Source organism: Pongo pygmaeus, chromosome 9, assembly GCF_028885625.2.
Source record: "Pongo pygmaeus isolate AG05252 chromosome 9, NHGRI_mPonPyg2-v2.0_pri, whole genome shotgun sequence".
NCBI classification, from domain to species: domain Eukaryota; kingdom Metazoa; phylum Chordata; class Mammalia; order Primates; family Hominidae; genus Pongo; species Pongo pygmaeus.
In genome coordinates, this window is record NC_072382.2 from 79085175 (window position 1) to 79103304 (window position 18130).

General features: G+C 45.2%; 1 protein-coding gene, 1 long non-coding RNA gene and 1 other non-coding gene across 12 annotated transcripts in view; 1 reads left to right on the plus strand and 2 right to left on the minus strand.

Moving 5' to 3' along the window:
• Positions 1-6594, minus strand: part of ALG8 (ALG8 alpha-1,3-glucosyltransferase) — a 38471-nt gene extending 31877 nt beyond the window's left edge. For 5 of the 9 annotated variants that reach the window (XM_063672109.1, XM_063672107.1, XM_063672108.1 and 2 more), the window contains exon 1: positions 6405-6561. In XM_063672109.1, the coding sequence (XP_063528179.1) occupies positions 6405-6499 (95 nt within the window). In that variant the 5' untranslated portion in view covers positions 6500-6561. Of the gene's footprint in view, positions 1-5618 lie in introns of all 9 variants that reach the window. The other 4 variants (XM_054437856.2, XM_054437858.2, XM_054437857.2 and 1 more) reach the window with 4 other exon arrangements.
• Positions 900-1002, minus strand: LOC129009108 (U6 spliceosomal RNA). Its single transcript, XR_008492648.1, has one exon. It is a non-coding gene; the product is annotated as a U6 spliceosomal RNA (small nuclear RNA).
• A 44-nt stretch (positions 6595-6638) lies between the features above and the next one.
• Positions 6639-10025, plus strand: LOC129007255 (uncharacterized). 2 transcript variants are annotated; one of them, XR_010127708.1, is made up of 3 exons: positions 6650-6983; positions 8440-8882; positions 9102-10025. It is a non-coding gene; the product is annotated as an uncharacterized LOC129007255 (long non-coding RNA). The 2 variants fall into 2 exon arrangements; XR_008492270.2 differs by having other exon boundaries at positions 6639-6983; positions 8440-10025.
• Positions 10026-18130: the final 8105 nt, after the last annotated feature.

Genomic DNA, 18130 nt, shown 5'->3' on the forward strand with positions numbered 1-18130 from the left:
CCGGCATGATTTGGTGCCTATCTTTCCAATTTCACTGTGTGTGTTTCTGTCTCTGTTGCTTATTCCATGCCAGCTACACTGGCCTTATCATAGTTGCCCAAATAGGTCAATACTTTCACACCACAGGGCCTATATTTATACAGTGTGCTCTTTCAGATAAGTTCTACACACCTGCACACACCACATACTCTGCATGGATGGCCCTCTCATTCATACTTTAGGCCTCCAATTATGTCAGTTCCTCAAGAGACATTCTCTGACACCTAATCGAAAGTACGTCTTCCTTCTTGGTCCCCTGATAGGATCCTGTTGTTCTTCTTCCTTTTTTTTTTTTTAGATGGAGTCTCGCTCTGTCGCCCAGGTTGGAGTGCAGTGGCGCTACCTCGGCTCACTGCAAGCTCCACCTTCCGGGTTCATGCCATTCTCCTGCCTCAGCCTCCCCAGTGGCTGGGACTACATGTGCCCACCACCACACCCGGCTAATTTTTGTATTTTCAGTAGAGACGGGGTTTCATCGTGTTAACCAGGATGGTCTCGATCTCCTGACCTCGTGATCTGCCCACCTCGGCCTCCCAAAGTGCTGGGATTACAGGCATGAGCCACCACACCCAGCCTCTTCTTCCTAATACGTAATCCAAATTGTGGTTATGTAACTATATATTTGCATTGATTTGTTTCTTGTACTGTTATACTTACTGAACTACACACTTCACAGGGCTAGGGACCATATCTATTTTTTCCTCCCTTCTAGCCGAGCAACAGTACCTGGTACATAATAAAGCAATTAGTAAATGTTTTGTTGAATATATCTCCATTTATCCTGTAACTTCCCTCTCATATCCCAGGGGTTTCTAGTTTGAGAAACAGAGCATTAACTACAATTAAAAACATTCTTTTTTAAATATATGAAGCGTTTCGTAAATTTGCATGCTATCCTTGTGCGTGGACCATGCTAAGCTTCCTGTATCATTCAATTTTAGTGCAGGCATACCTTAGAGATATTGTGGGTTTAGACCACCATAATGAAGTGAATATCGCAATAAAGTGAGTCACATGAATTTTTTGATTTCCCAGAGCATGTAAAAGTTATGTTTACACTGGCCGGGCGCAGTGGCTCACGCCTGTAATCCCAGCACTTTGGAGGCCGAGGCGGGCGGATCACGAGGTCAGGAGATCAAGACCATCCTGGCTAACACGGTGAAACCCCATCTCTACTAAAAATACAAAAAAAATTAGCCGGGCTTGGTGAGGGGCGCCTGTAGTCCCAGCTACTGGGTAGGCTGAGGCAGAAGAATGGTGTGAACCTGGAAGGCGGAGCTTGCAGTGAGCCGAGATAGCGCCACTGCCCTCCAGCCTGGGCGACAGAGCGAGACTCTGTCTCAAAAAAAAAAAAAAAAGTTATGTTTACACTATACTATAAAATGTGCAATACTATTATGTCTAAAAAGACAGTGTACACCTTCATTTTAAAATACTTTATCGCTAAAACAAAGCTAATGGTCATCTGCACCTTTGGCAAGTCCTAATCTTTTTGCTGGTGGAAGATTTTGCTTCAATATTGATGGCGGTTGATTGATCAGGGTTATGGGTGCTGAAGATTGGGGTGACTGTGGTAAACTGTTTTTTTTTTTGAGATGGAGTCTCACTCTTGTCACCCAGGCTGGAGTGCAATGGCATGATCTCAGCTCACTGCAACCTCCGCCTCCTGGGTTCAAGTGATTCTCCTGTCTCAGCCTCCTAAGTGGCTGGGATTACAGGTGCCCACCACCACACTTGGCTAATTTTTGTATATTTAGTAGAGACGGGGTTTCACCATGTTGGCCAGGCGGGTCTTGAACTCCTGACCTCAGGTGACCCACCCGCCTCAGCCTCCCAAAATGCTGGGATTACAAGCATGTGCCACTGCGCCTGGCAAGACTGTGGCAATTTCTTAAAATAAAACAACAATGAAGCTTGCCACATTGATGGGCTCTTCCTTTCACAAAAGATTCCTCTAGTATGCAATGCTGTTTGGTAGCATTTAACCCACAGTAAAACTTTCAAAATTGGAGTCAATCCTTCTTTTCAAACCCTGCCACTGATTATTAACTAAGTTTATATAATATTCTAAATCCTTTGTTGTCATTTCAACAACATTCACAGCATCTTCATTAGCAGAGTGCATCTCAAAAGAAACCACTTTCTCTGCTCATCCATGAGAAGTAACTCCTCATCCACTCAAGTTTTATCATGAGATATCATGCAGCAATTCAATCACATGCTCAGGCTCCACTTCTGGTTCTCTTGCTATTCCCATGACATCTGCAGTTACTTCTTCCAATGAAGTCTTGAACCCCTCAAAGTCATCCATTGGAGTTGGAATCTAATTCTTCCAAACTCTTGTTAATGTTGATATCTTGACCTCCTCCCATGAATCATGAATGTTCTTAATAGCATCTAGAATGGTTTCAATTTACTTTGCCCAGATCCATCAGAAGAATCACTATCTATGGCAGATATAGCCTTATGAAATGTATTTCTTAAATAACAAGACTTAAAAGTCAAAACTGATTGGGCATGGTGGCTCACGCCTATAATCCCAGCACTTTGGGAGGCCAAGGCAGGCAGATCGCTTGAGCACAGGAGTTCAAGAACAGCCTGGGCAACACAGTGAAAACCCATCTCTACTAAAAATACAAAAATTAGCAGGGTATGGTAGCACACACCTTAAGTCCCAGCTACTTGGCAGGTTGAGGTAGGAGGATTGCTTGAGCCTGAAAGGTGGAGGTTGCAGTGAGCTGAGATCATGCTACTGCACTCCAGCCTGAGAGGCAGAGTGAGACCCTATTTCAAAAAAAAAAAAAAAAAAAAATCAACTACTCAACTGGCTGCAGAATAGATGTTACATCAGCAGGCATGAAAACAACATTAAGGTTGGGCACAGTGGCTCATGTCTGTAATCCCAGAACTTTGGGAGGCAAAGGTAGGAGGATCGCTTGAGCCTAGGAATTCCAGGCTGGCCTGAGCAACACAGTAACCCCAGCTCTCCAAAAATAAATTTTAAAAAAAGGCCGGGCATGGTGCTCATGCCTGTAATCCCAGCACTTTGGGAGGCCAAAGAAAGCAGATCACTTAAGGCCAGGAGTTCAAGACCAGCCTGGCCAACGTGGCAAAACCCCATCTCTACTAAAAATATAAAAATTAGCAGGGCATGATGGTGTGCACCTGTAATCCCAGCTACTCAGGTGGCTGAGGCAGGAGAATCGCTTGAATCCGGGAAGCTGAGGTTGCAGTGAGCTGAGATCGTGCCACTACACTCCACCATGGGAGACAGAGTGAAACGTCTCAAAAGTAAATAAATAAGAAAAAAAAAAGAAAAATAATGGGTGGGTGCAGTGGCTCATTATCTGTAATCCTAGCACTTTGGGAGGCCAAGACAGGTGGATCGCTTGAGGTCAGGAATTTGAGACGAGCCTGGGCAACATCTCTGCAAAAAATACAAAAAGTTAGCTGGGTGTAGTGGTGTGCACCTGTAGTGCAAGCTACTTGGGGAGCTGAGATGGGAGGATTGTTTGAGCCGAGGAGGTAGAGGCAGCAGTGAGCTGAGATCATACCAGTGCACTCCAGCCTGACAAAGTGAAACACCGTCTCAAAAAAGAAAAGAAAAAGGAAAAATATTGACCAATGAGGTGGTTCGGGCCTGTAATCCCAGCACTTTGGAAGGGCTCACTTGAGCACAGGAGTTCGAGATCAGCCTGGGCAACACAGTGACACCTTGTCTCTACCAAAAAGAAAAACAAAACAAAACAAAACAAAACACACACATATAGATAGACAGATGACAGACAGACAATAGAGAGAGAGAGAAAAAAAAAATTAGCTGGGCCTGGTGGCATCTGTCTTTGTCCCAGCTATTCGGGAGGCTGAGGGAGGAGGATTGCTCAAGCAAGCGCAGGAGATTAAGGCTGCAGTGAGCCATGATGGTGCCACTGTACTTCACCCTGGGAGATAGAGCGAGACCCTGCCTCTAGAAAAAAAAAATGTTTCTGAGCAGTAGGTCTCAACAGTGGGCTTATTCAGTAAACCATGCTGTAAATAGATGTGCTGTCATCCAGGGCTTTGTTGTTCCATTTATAGATCACAGGCAGAGTAGATTTAGCATAAGTCTTAAGGGCCATTGGATTTTTAGAATAGTAAGTGAGAACTGGTTTCAACTAGATGTCCTAGATGGCATCTTCCAATGTAAGTCTGTTTCCTCTACCTTGAAAACCTATTGTTTAGTGTAGCCACCTTCATCAGTGAGCTTAGCTAGATCCTGTAGGAAACTTACTGCAGCTTCTACATCAGCACTTGCTGCTTCACCTTATACTTTATTATGGAGATGGCTTCTTTTCTCCCCCCTTTTTTTTTTTTTTTGAGATGGAGTTTCACTCTTGTTGCCCAGGCTGGAGTGCAATAGCGCGATCTCAGCTCACTGCAACCTCCACCTCCCAGGTTCAAGTGATTCTTCTGCTTCAGCCTCCCCAAGTACCTGGGATTACAGGCATGCTCCACCACACCCAGCTAATTTTGTATTTTTAGTAGAGACAAGATTTCTCCATGTTGGTCCTCAGGTGATCCGCCCGTCTTGGCCTACCAAAGTGCTGGGATTACAGGCATGAGCCACTGTGCTTGGCCGATGGCTTCTTTTCTTAAAAGAACCTCTGCTAGCTTCCAAATTTTCTTCTGCAACTTCCTTACCTCTTAGGCTTCAAAGAATTGAAGAGTTAGGGCCTTGCTCTGATGTTAGATGTTAGAAAAATGGCATTGATAGAGTTGCTCAATGGAGAGTTACTACAGCCTTCAATTTGTAAAAAAAATGAAAATGCAGTATCTGTGAAGTGCAATAAAGTAAAGTACAAAAAATGAGGTCCTGTACATGTGCTGCCAAAGTGAGCACTATATACATTCTTAACCTGGACCAAGAGCACTATTCAAAATAACAACTCTGGCCAGGCACGGTGGCTCATGCCTGTAATCCCAACATTATGGGAGGCCGAGGCAGGTGGACCACTTGAGGTCAGAAGATTGAGATCAGCCCCCGGCCATCATGTTGAAACCCCGTCTCTACTAAAAATACAAAAATTAGCCTAGCGCGGTGGTGCAAGCCTGTAATCCCAGCTACTCCGGAGGCTGAGGCAGGAGAATCGTTTGAACCCGGGAGGCAGAGGTTGCAGTAAGCTGAGATCGTGACACTGTACTCCAGCCTGGGTGACAGACTGGGACGAGACTGTCTCAAAAAAAAAAAATAATAATAACAAACAAAAAAAACAACTCTGAGGTAACATTTCTAGCCTGAGGCAACTAAAGCAAGAAATATCTTCTTATGCATAGACCTACAGTTAATCATTTTACTGAATCTACATATACATTCCACTATATGATTACATATACCCATCAGTATGGACTTACATTCTATACATATGACTCTCCAATATTCAACAAGAGATCACCAAGAGCCTGAATCAAATGATACCAATAAAACAAACCCTAAACTAGGAAGTGGGAGGGAAAGGAGAAAACGGATGAGGGAGAAAAAGAAAAAAGAGGAAGGATGAAGGGAAGGCGGAAGCCAATATTAATAAATATTGAGTACCTACTGTATACACACCACCATTTCATGGTTGCTTCTTGCTTTCCACGCTTTCAGTCTTGGCTCTACATCCATTTTTTACACAGCAGTCTAACTGTGGCCTTCGAAACCCTGTGTTATCTGTCCCCTGTGCACCCCATCCTGTGCCACTCCTCTCCCTCAACGCTCTGCAGCCACAAGGGGCACTTTCTGTTCCTAGAATGCTCCGACTTCTTTCCTGCCACAGGGCCTTTGAACTTACTCTTTCCTATGCCTGAACTGCTTTCCACATCACTTATTCTTTTTCACTTTTTGAATTTCAACTCAAACATCACCTTCTAAAGGAATAGCGCACAGCCACTTAGTAACCCTCTATTTCCTTTATCACAATCTGAAACGTTCCTGTTTGTCTAGCTCCACCCACCAACTTCGAGGGCAAGGACCAGCAACGTCTTGCTCACCACCGCATCTCCCGGGAGTTAGAACGGTACCTGGCGCCTCAGGCATCTGATAATACTGGCTGAATGGCTGTTGGAGGCAGAGGTTCTTAACTGCCTATTAAGGATGAGGACCCTGAGGTTCAGAAACGTTAAAGTGATTTGTTCCAAATCAGACAGCGCCAGGTCTGAACCTAGCCAGCTGGGGCTAAGTCAAGTAACAACTGGCGAAACGAAAAGCTTAGCAAACGCAGGGTAGCGACAAACACGACCTAAAGTTCCTTCTCTTCATACCCAGGGATATCCACACTTTTCTCTCCCGCCCTGACCGACCACGGGGCCTCCCCGCCCAGCCCCTGGCCGTGCGAGTCCCTTACTATGTGGGGATGAGAAGGCATTTGAGGAGAGTCACCCCGAGCGCCAAAGCCGAAAACCAATTGCCAGTACCCGTGGCAATTGTGAGCGCCGCCATTGCTGCGGCACCGCACGCTTCCTACCAACTTGATCCACATCCGGGATCCCGCGCATGCGGAGAAAGCCCTCTGAAGCGGTGCCCGCGAGCTGTGCGCATGCGGCGAGCCGCACAGCCAGTCCGAGGACTGCAGTCAGCTATTTAAACCTCCCGCCCACCTTTTCTTTATAGCCGCGTCTCATCCCGGGCCGGAAGGGCTCCTGCGCAGGTGTTTGTAGCCACTTTTAAGTTTCATCAGCTAGTTCATACTTGCGTGGAAAGAGTGGTCGTTTGCGCTGGGTCATCACTGTGTAGTATTGGGGATACTTACGTGAGAAAAAAACTTAACGCTAGAGACGTTTACGCACTAGTGGAGAAGCCAGGATTGTTGCCTTAGAGTTACAGTAGATAAAAGTACCTGAGAGAACTGCGGGGACTCCCAACCTGGACGCCTGCGCCGGAGTATTAAATCCAGCTAGAGAATGGCATGTGCAAAGATACAGAGGTGAGAAACATTGTGTTTTTAGAACTCTGAGCGAGGCTCTTGGCTCAGCTCCTGCTTGAGCGGAACCCATTCTAGAAGCAGGGTAGAGGCTAGTCCTAACGCTTAATGTACAAATAACCTACGGTTCATGTTAAAATAATTCGGATTCTGATTCAGTAGGCCTAACAAACTCGCAGATTGCGTAATGACTGAGGCACATGCAGTTTAATTAGGCTTGTTTCATTATTTTACTGTATGATCTTGGGCAAACTAAACTCTCTAAACCTCAGTTTCTTTTTTTATTTTTATTTATTTATTTATTTTTGAAAATAGGAGATAAAAATGGTTTCTGGCCGGACGCGGTGGCTCACGCCTGTAATCCCAACACGGGAGGCCGAGGTGGGCGAATCACTGAGTTCAGGAGTTTGAGATCAGCCTGGCCAATATGGTGAAACCCCGTCTCTACTAAAAATTAAAAAAAAAATTAGCCGAGCATGGTGGCGGGCGCTTGTAATTCCACCTACTCGGGAGGCTGAAGCTAGAGAATCGCGTGAACCTGGGAGGCAGAGGTTGCAGTGAGCCGAGATCGCGCCATTGCACTCCAGCCTGGGCAAGCCTCAGGCCTGTTTATCTAAGATGCTTTTAGTCTCAAAAAAAAAAAAAAGTTTCAGCCTCGTAAAGTGGTTGTGAGGATTAAATGAGAATGCATGTAAATTGCTTGATATGATTCCAGCACAGAATAAATGCTCAATAATGTGTCAGATCAGTTAATTATCTTGCTGAAAGATGCACAGCAAGTAGGTGACAGTGCCACCTCCCTAATATGAGTTTATGCCCTCCCACAGCTTCAGCTGCCACCCATGTGAATATGATTCACAGATTTCTAGCTCAGCACCCTTCTCTCACTTGCAGACCCTGATCTCCAGTTGGCTACCTGACCTCACGTAGATGTTTTTGTTTTGTTTTTGAGAGACAGGGTCTCATTCTGTGGCCCAGGCTGGAGGGCAATAGTGCAAACACAGCTCACTGCAGCTTGGATCTCCTGGGCTCAAGCAGTCCTCCCCACCTCAGCCTCCTGAGTAACTGGGACCACAGGGATGTGGCAACGTGTGTGTGTGTGTGTGTGTGTGTGTGTATGTGTGTGTGTAGAGATGGGATCTCCCTATGTTGTCCATGCTGTTCTCAAACTCCTGGGCTCAAGTGATCTTCCTGCCTCAGCCTCCCAAAGTATTGGGATTACAGTTGTGCGCCACCATGCCCAGCTACTTAGATGTTTTAAAGGCACTTTGCATTAATTTTCTATTTCTGCTGTAACAAATTACCATAAACTTAGTAGCTTAAAACAACACAAATTTATTCTCTTACAGTTCTGTAAGCCAGAAATCTAAAATCAGTCACTGGAGTAAAGTCAAGGTGTCATTTGGATTGGTTGCTTCCAGAGGCTCTGCAGGGAGATTGTTTTTCTTGTCTTTTTCAGCTTTTAGAAGTTGCCTGCATTCCTTGGCCCCTTCCTCACATCATTCCAACCAACTTCCATCCTTACAATCGATTACTTTCCTGTAATAGCTACGGTCAAATGGGCAACTGAAGATGATGATGAAGATGATCTTGACACCGAGAAGCAGAAGACCAATGAAGATGACCAAACAGCAAAAATGGATAAGTTAAAAGAAGGTAAAAGAAGGCCACTCGTACTTGCTGTCTCAGTATCTAAAGGTGGTCACCTTCCAGTAGAGAGGCCCACCCACTGCAAACAATGCCACCGAAGGTGACATGCACTTTCTACCACCCATCCAAAACTGTAACGTGAATCTGCAACAGGAGAGGAAAGAAGAACCAAAACTTCCAAGGCTTTGCATTTTTTCTTAAAAGCATTTTTTTTTTTTTGAGATGTAGTCTCACTCTATTGCCTGGAGTGCAGTGGTGCAATCTCGGTTCACTGCAGCCTCTGCTTCCTGGGTTTAAGCAATTCTCTGCCTCAGCCTCCCAAGTAGCTGGGATTACAGGCGCATGCCACCACACCCGTCTAATTTTTGTATTTTTAGGAGAGACGGGGTTTCACCGTGTTGGCCAGGCTGGTCTTGAACTCCTGACCTCGTAATCCACCTGCCTCGGCCTCCCAAAGTGCTGGGATTACAGGCGTGAGCCACTGCACCTAGCCAAAAGCATTTTTTAAAAGAAAAATTGGCCTATATTTTTTATTTCTACTGTATATCTTTGTGCATATTTTTGGAGTTCAGGCATTTTTAATAATCTTGGATGACCAAAGCAGCTTTCAGAGTGTTCTTTGCCCAACTTCTGACTTTACTTGTAGTGTGACCATGTTCATTAGACTCTCAAAGGAGGAAGAAAAGGAAAAACAAACGTAAAAAATGAAAAATAGATCGGGCGAGGTGGTTCACGGCTGTAAGCCCAGCACTTTGAGAGGCTGAGGCGGGTGGATCACCTGAGGTCAGGAGTTCGAGACCAGCCTGGCCAACATGGTGAAATCCTATCTCTACTAAATATACAAAAATTAGCCAGGTGTGGTGGTGGGTGCCTGTAGTCCCAGCTACTCAGGAGGCTGAGGCAGGAGAATCGCTGGAACCCGGGAGGCAGAGGTTGCAGTGAGCCGAGATTGCACCACTGCACTCCAGCCTGGGTGACAGAGTGAGACTATCTGAAAAAAAGCAAAAATAGGCCAGGCATGGTGGCTCATGCCTGTGATCCCAGCACTTTGGTAGGCCTAGGCAGGTGGATCACTTGAGGTCAGGGATTCGAGACCAGCCTAGCCAACATGGTGAAAACCTGTCTCTACTGAAAATACAAAAATCAGCCAGGCGTGGTGGCGGGTGCCTGTAATCCCAGCTATGCGGGAGGCTGAGGCATGAGAATTGCTTGAACTCAGGAGGCAGAGGTTGCAGTGAGCAGCGGTCATGCCATTGCACTCCAGCCTGGTGACAGAGTAAGACTCTGTCTCAAAAATAAATAAATGCAAAAACAACAAATCTTATTTTTTCAGCCTGTTTGATATATGTGTGAAACAATGTTGTCCAACAATAAACAGGAATCTTGTTTTTCTGAGGTTTTTTCCCCTAACTTCATTTCTAGTGAATTTTCTGAGTTCTAACAAAAAATGGTGGAGACAGTTGTCATGAATTGTACCCCTTTTCTCATTCTTTCTGCTTTAGACTTGAACATGAGGCATAAAGCTAGACTCAGCTGTAAGGAAAAACTGCCTTATGCTGGCCCTGACATCATTGAGCTAATAAACAAATCCCTCTACCTCTAGACTTATTATGTGAGGAAACACACACACACACACACACACACACGTGTTACTGAAACACCAGGGGTTCCGATCTACTTCCTGTTGCTTGCTTCACAGAAAGCCAATCACTGAGATGATTATTGCCAAGGAATAAGGCTTTAATCAGGTCCTGCAGAGAAACAGATGGGAGATCAATCTCAAACTTGGGTCCCTGACTGACTAAAACTAGGTTTATATAGCAGGAAAGAAATGTAATAATGTGTTAAAAAAAAAAAAAAGGAACTAGGGAGGAATAAGGAAGCAATCATGATGAATGAGGGGCCTGGCATCTCATTTTCTGGATGCTGTGATCCAGTGAGTTTCAGTTCTTTGATACTTTTTTTGAGAGACCTGAAGGTCATTTCCTGAGGAAGGAACTCAGATAAATATAACTTTCCAGCTTTAAGACCAGAAGGGTCAATTTCTATGTTTGTCCGAAAAAAAACTAAGGTACTATTGGGTCAGGTTCACACATGCCCACACCACCCTTAGGTGTTTAAGCCACAGTTGGTCAGATTACCTGTTCTTCCAGTAAAAGCATTTCTCACTGCTCTTGCCAGGTCCTGTCTATTTAACCTCCTAGATGTCTCTCACATTCATGCATTCCTCTTCACCCACCTTTGCCACTCTAGGCACAATGACCTGCTTTCAGCCTTTGGTACATGCCATGTTCCCTCCTGTCACTGCCTTTATACATGCGCTTCCCTCTGTCTGGAATGTTCTTCCTTCTCCCCTTAGGCTAGTTAGCTCTTCATCCTTTGGCTCTTATAGCAAGTACTGCTTCCCCAAGACAACCTTCCCCAACCTCCCCTTATCCTACCCTGGGCACCTGTCAGCTGGATGCAATTTTATACTATGTGTGTGATTATCTAATTATCTCACTAGTTATTCACTCGATGAGGACAGGGACCTCTTCTGTTTTATTCATCATTGTAGCAGCAGCAACCCACATAGCAGCTGACACAACAGATACGCTCTATATTTGTTGAATGACATGAATGTCTAAAATAGGATTCCAACCCAGTCTCTCCTACCTGAGTCTCTGCTTATCCCCAGTAGCTAGGACTACAGGCATGGCATGTGCCACCATGCCTCTTTGGTTCAGCTTTAAAAAACAAAAGAATTGGCCACATGCAGTGGCTCACACCTGTAATCCCAGCACTTTGGGAGGCCGAGGCAGGTGGATCACAAGGTTAGGAGTTTGAGACCAGCTTGGCCAACATGGCAAAACCCCGTCTCTACTAAAAATACAAAAATTAGCCAGACGTGGTGGCAGGCACCTGTAATCCCAGCTACTTGGGAGGCTGAGGCGGGAGAATTGCTTGAAACCAGAAGGCAGAGGTTTCAGTGAGCCAAGATTCTGCCACTGGACTCCAGCCTAGGTGAAAGAGCAGAACTCCATCTCAAAAAAAAAAAAAAGAAAAATGAAAACAAGTCTCTAGGCAATCAGAACCCATAGAGTGGCTGCAGTTTGTGAGATCATCAAAATCTGGACACGCTCCCTTTCAAAGAAACGTGTAGTGGTCAGGAAAGCTTTCCAGTCACCAGCAATGGCCAGGAACTGGAGTAGAATGGACTGATTTCGTAGAAAGAAAAGAGGCCAGGTCACATGGTTTATGAAACACTTCAACGATCTGCTCAGATTTTTCAGCTTGAAGACCCCTATGAAACTGACCTTGGCCCTTTTCTGCAATGAGTATATTTGAGACATGGGGAGAAATTGCAGAAAGGGGCCGATGTCAGTTTTATAGGATCTTTATGATTAGTTGAATAAGTTATATGTTTTTAGACTTCGGGATGATTGTTTATAATGTCACTTGGAGGGTAATTAAACTCAGAAACAGGCCAGGTGTGGTGGCTCATCCCTATAATCCCAGCATTTTGGGAGGCTGAGGTGGGAGGATTGCTTGAGCTCAGGAGTTCCACACCAGTCTGGCCAACATAGCAAAAACTTGTCTCTACTAAAAATAAAAATAAAATTAAAAAATTAGCCAGGCATGATGATGCATGCCTGTAGTTCCGGCTACTGGGGAGGCTGAGGTAGGAGGATTGTTTAAGCTTGGGAGATTGAGGCTGCAGTGAGCTGTGATCATGTGCCACTGCATTCCAGCCTTGGCAAGAGAGTGAGACCCTGTCTCAAAAAAAGAAAAAAGAGAAGGAAACAATTCAGTTCCAAGTTTAAAATTAAAAGTGAATAGTATTGCATTTATATGCCGTCCTAGCTATTTATTGCTGCATAACAAGTTACCCAAAACTTAGCAGCCTAGAAACATTTATTATTTCAGAGTTTCTGTGGTCAGGAATTCAAGAGTGGCTTAGCTGGGTGGTTCTGGCTCAGGGTCTCTCTTGAGGTTGCAGCCAAGATGACATCAGGGGCTGTAGTCAACTGAAGGCTCCACTGGAGCTCCACTTCCAAGGCCAACAGAAGCCCTCAGTTCCTTGTCACATGATCCACCCGTCTTGGCCTCCCAAAGTGCTGGGATTACAGGCGTGAGCCACAGCCCCTGGCCCCAAATGCCCTTTTCCTTTATTGTATGTCAGGCTCCTCCTATCCTATGACAAATCCTGCATGACCCAGTTCAAATGATCTATGAAATTTTCCCAAAGCAATTCGTGCAGGTTTCTTTTCAGAATTTACAATTGTAACCCCAGTGACAGCTAAGCCCTCCAAGATTCTTCAAATCTAAATAAAACTGACTTTGCCCAACCATTTAGTCTCAATTTGACAGCCTGTGGAAGCCAAGGCTTTCCCTTGTATTTCTGCAGAGTCTCAGAGGCATACATTTTCACATCACCTCTTTTCTCCTGGACTTCCTACTTTCTCAGTTGTGGCCTGTGTTCTTACCTTATAACCCAGATGGGAGATTCAGCTCCTTCACTGCTTTCCAGGCAAAACCTGCTGATACACAGTATTTATGAGTACAGAGACTTTACTGAAGAGCACAGCACACAGCGAATCCTTTAAATCTCTAGGCATCAGGCTGGCCCTCCCTGGTCCTCTTTGACTTTCTGGCCATGTGGTGTCCCCCTGTTGCCCTTTCCTGGTGCAATTCCAGTCTCCCCATTTTTCTGGTCTTCCCTCACTCTCTGAAGCAACAAACCTCTTTGAAAGCTTTTCTCATGTAGAGTAGTTCAGGGCGCTTTCTGTTCTTGGCCTCTTCTTCTCCCCAAGATGTTACGAAGGTGTTATTCCAAACAAGACAATAACTTTCCCAAGAGGAGTTCTTGGACCAACAGGATAATAATTTTCCTGTCCTCTTGTATGTTTACAAGCATGTCTTAGTTCAGGCTGCTATACCAAAGTACCACAGACTGGGTGTCTTATAAACAACAAACAAACAGACATTTATTCCTCACAGTTCTGGAGGCTGGAAGTCTGAGATCCAGGTCCAGGAAGTGGGTCTGGTGAGGGCTGTCTTCCAGGTTGCAGACTGCCAACTTCTTGTATCCTCACATGGTGGAAAGAGAGTGAGAGCGCTCTCTTTCATTTTTATTTACTTATTTATTTATTTTTGAGACAGAGACTCGCTGTGTCACCCAGGCTGGAATGCAATGGCATGATCTCTGCTCACTGCAACCTCTGCCTCCAGGGTTCAAGTGATTCTCCTGCTTTAGCCTCCCAAGTAGCTGGGATTACAGGTGCCAGCCACCATGCCTGGGTCATTTTTGTATTTTTAGTAGAGACGGAGTTTCACCGTGTTGGTCAGGCTGGTCTTGAGCCCCTGACCTCAAGCAATCCACCTGCTTCGCCTCCAAAAGTGCTGAGATTACAGGTGTGAGCCACTGTTCCCAGCCAGGTGGGCTGTCTTTTATAAGGGCGCTAATTCTACTCATAAGGGCTCCACCCTCATAACCTAATTATTTTAGACAAGCCCCCACCTCCCTATACCATCACATTGAAGGTTAAGATTTCAACATATCAACTGGGGTAGGGGGCTCAAACATTCAGTCTATAACAGAGTATACCTCACCCCATGGGTCTGAATCAGGTCTGGTCTGAGTTGGTTGTCCCAGATCCCTGCACAGAGCTTGGGATATAGTAGGCCTTCAGTAACATTTGTTGAATAAATGAATTTGTGATAAATGAGAATGATTGATTAAAAAATACTGAATAAAATAAGGAATCAGCTAGGCATGGTGGCTCATGCCTATAATCCCAGCACTTTGGGAGGCCGAGGCGGGCGGATCACTTGAGGTCAGGAGTTTGAGACTAGTCTGACCAACATGGTAAAACCCCACTCTACTAAAAATACAAAAAATTAGCCGGGCATGGTGGTGGGTACCTGTAATCTCAGCTACTTGGCAGGCTGAGGCAGGAGAATCGCTTGAACCTGGGAGGCAGAGGTTGTAGTGAGCTGAGATCGCGCCATTGCACTCCAGCCTGGGCAACAAGAGCGAAATTTCATCTCAAAAAAAGAAAAGAATGAATCAGTTGATATTAATTGACCTGATGGTTCCCAGGGATCTTTGCTTTGCAAAAGAAAGAAGCTGACAGAAGTTCTAGTCCTAATTCTAGTCCCAGTTTTGCCTCTCACTTGCATGTAACCATGGGCAGGTCACTTTTCCTCTCTGTACCTCAGGTGAAAAATGAGAAGGAGGCTTCTTGTTATTCCTTTTTGTTCTGCCAACCACACCTCATTCTAATCCCCACCTGCTTGCCACCTGATGCTTCACACTGGGACCTGGCTGGCCTGCTGGGTAGCTTATTATTAAAATCCACCTGCCTGGTTAAGCAGTGCTTTCAAAGCAGAGGGCCCGCCTGGAATTGTTCTAGCTCATGATTCTTGTTCGGCCACACCATTGCATTCTTTGCCTTCCTTTAATGCCTATTACAAGTGCACATTGAATAAGCTCTTTCATTCTCCCTCCTCCCAATTTACGAATGAAATCCCATCAATCCTTTCCTATGCCCAGCCCTCACACAGGAGTGTGTGTCCATGTGTTTGTGTGTGTGAATGCGTGTACCTGCATTCACTTGCGTGCATACGCACACACCCTCTTCCTTAACCAGGTTTATTGTGTCTGAAATTTTCCAAAACTTTGTATAGGCTTTCTGAAGGAAGTAGAAACCCCATGTAGTATTTTTTTTTTTTTTAAGACAGGGTCTCACTCTGTCGCCCAGGCTGGAGTGCAGTGGCGTGATCTTGGCTCCCCATGTAGTATTCTTAGCAAGGCTTTGGTCGTAGCTGCTTTTTCACTGTTTGAGGCCTTCACTGGAGCTATCTACCATGAGTCCTCAGAGACCAGGATTTCCAAGGACTGACTGATCAGTTTTCATTCATTCTTAGCTCATTGATATCACTAAGCCTCTGTGTCAATAACTAATGTAAGTATGTATGTATGTATGTATGTGCAGTGGTGTGATCATAGCTCACTGCAGCCTCAAACTGCTGGGCTCAGGTGATCCTCCCATCTCAGTCTCCTGAGTAACTGGGACCACAGATACGTGCCACCACACGTATTTAATTTAAAAAATTAAAAAATTTTTTTTGTAGAGATGGGTCTTGCCATGTTGCCCAGGCTGGTCTTGAACTCCCAGCCTCAAGCAGTCCTCCCTCCTTGGCCTCCCAAAGTGCTGGAATTACAAGTGTGAGCCACTGTGCCTAGCCAACATCTAAGATCTTTTTTTTTTTTTGAGATGGAGTCTTGCTCTGTAGCCCAGGCTGGAGTTCAGTGGCATGATCTCCGCTCGCTGCAACCTCCGCCTCCAGGGTTCAAGTGATTCTCCTGCCTCAGCCTCCCGAGTAGCTGGATTACAGGTGCGTACCACCATGCCTGGCTAATTTTTTGTATTTTTAGTAGAGACAGGGTTTCACCACGTTGGCCAGGCTGATCTTGAACTCCTGACCTCAAGTGATCTGCCCACCTCGGCCTCCAAAAGTGCTTGGATTATAGGCGTGAGCCACTGCATCCGGCACAACAACTAAGATCTTTCTTCCCCCCTCCCCACTCCCCCTGAGACAGAGTCTCACTCTATCAACCAGGCTGGAGTGCAGTGGCGCAATCTTGGCTCACTGCAACCTCCGCCTTCTGGGTTCAAGTGATTCTCCCGCCTCATACCTGGGGTTACAGGCACTTGCCCCCACGCCCAGCTAATTTTTGTATTTTTTTAGAGACAAGGTTTCACCATGTTGGCCAGGCTGGAAAACTAAGATCTTAATTTGAGTGCCAAAGGGTGTCCCACAGCTCCTTTCCTATATTTTGTTATTGGGGCGGGGCCAGGACACACATTTCAGTAATCTTTGCTTTTAAGGGTTCTGAGTTAACTTAAAAGATGGCAAAAAAAAAAAAAAAAAAAAAAAAACAGGTATAACACACAGAACCTTAAATTTCATTGTTGCCAAGCTCCATGTGAACTAGGATATGAATAGTAACAATGATTCAATTATTGTTAATAGCATACACTTACTAGATACCAAACACTGGATGAAGTGTAATACATAAGTCATCTCATTTATGTAAACATTGTGAGGAAATAGAGCACTGGAGAGTTAAGGAACTCACTCGGGTACTCACTGCTGGTGAGTGATGCAGCCAGGATTCAACCCAGCCCATCAGATGGCAGCATCTGCATCTATAACCATTACACTATTTCTTTCTTCAAGCTCCCAATTTGTGTTCTGAGGAGAGACTAAATAAGGAAAAGAAAAAAATCTCTTCCCCTATTTAGCCACCAGACCTTTGTCCATGACTTGGAAGTGTTTGCTGTGGAGTCTCCTATCTCGTCTTTTTTTTTTTTTTTTTTTGAAATGGAGTCTCGCTCTGTCTCTCAGGCTGGAGTGCAGTGGCATGATCTCGGCTCACTGCAATCTCCTCCTTTTGGGCCCAAGCGATTCTCCTGCCTCAGTCTTCCTGGTAGCTGGGATTACAGGCTCCCGCCCCCATGCCTGGCTAATTTTTGTATTTTTAGTAGAGTCAAGGTTTCACTATGTTGGTCAGGCTGGTCTGGAACTCCTGACCTCAAGTGATCCTCCCCCTTCGGTATCCCAAAGTGCTGGGATTACAGGCATGAGCCACTGCACCCAGCCTCCTATCTTGTCTTCATGAGTTTTCAGAATTTTGTGGTGCACTGATCAGAAGCCCAGAGGAATCTAGACTTTATTGAGGTACACCTTGGTATTTGAATCCCACTCTGTCTCTTTTTATTTTTATTTTTTGGCAGGGTGGGAGGGCGGGGGAAGACAGAGTCTCACTCTGTTGTCCAGGCCAAAGTGCAGTGGGCACAGGTCATTGCAGCCTTGACCTCACAGGCTTAAATCATCCTCCCACCTCAGCCTCCGGAGTAGCTAGGACTATAGGTGCACCACCACACCTGGCTAATTTTTGTATTTTTTGTAGAATTGAGGTTTCGCCATGTTGCCCAGGCTGGTCTCAAACTCCTGGGCTCAAGCAATCTGCCCGCCTCGGCCTCCCAAAGTGCTGAGATTACAGTAATGAGCTACTGTGCCCAGGCCGAATCCCTCTTTATCAGCATCAGATCATATCAATATCAATTTTATATAGACCATTAATATCAGCCAGGAGAAGGATGAAAGCAAAATGTTCTAAGAGCAAAGGGACTGCTGCTGATTATCATCAAGTGAACCTATTTCACAGGAAGAAAATGCGGATGACATTTTATGACCAACAGCATTGTTTATTTAACCTTGGAGCACAATAGAGAAAAACTTTTGACTCCAACCCCCAGTCTCTGAAGGCAAAAGTCTGAAATACCCTCTCAATTCTGTTTATGGCCTTAAAGCATTTGTCTTAGCCTATATTCTCCCCAAAGCAGGGCCTGAGACAAAGGCTTATGTGTGAGTAGTTTAATTTGCTGTGGTGATCTCAGGAAGCAGGAGCTATGCTTGCAGAAAATGAAATAGGGAGTGCAAATATAAGG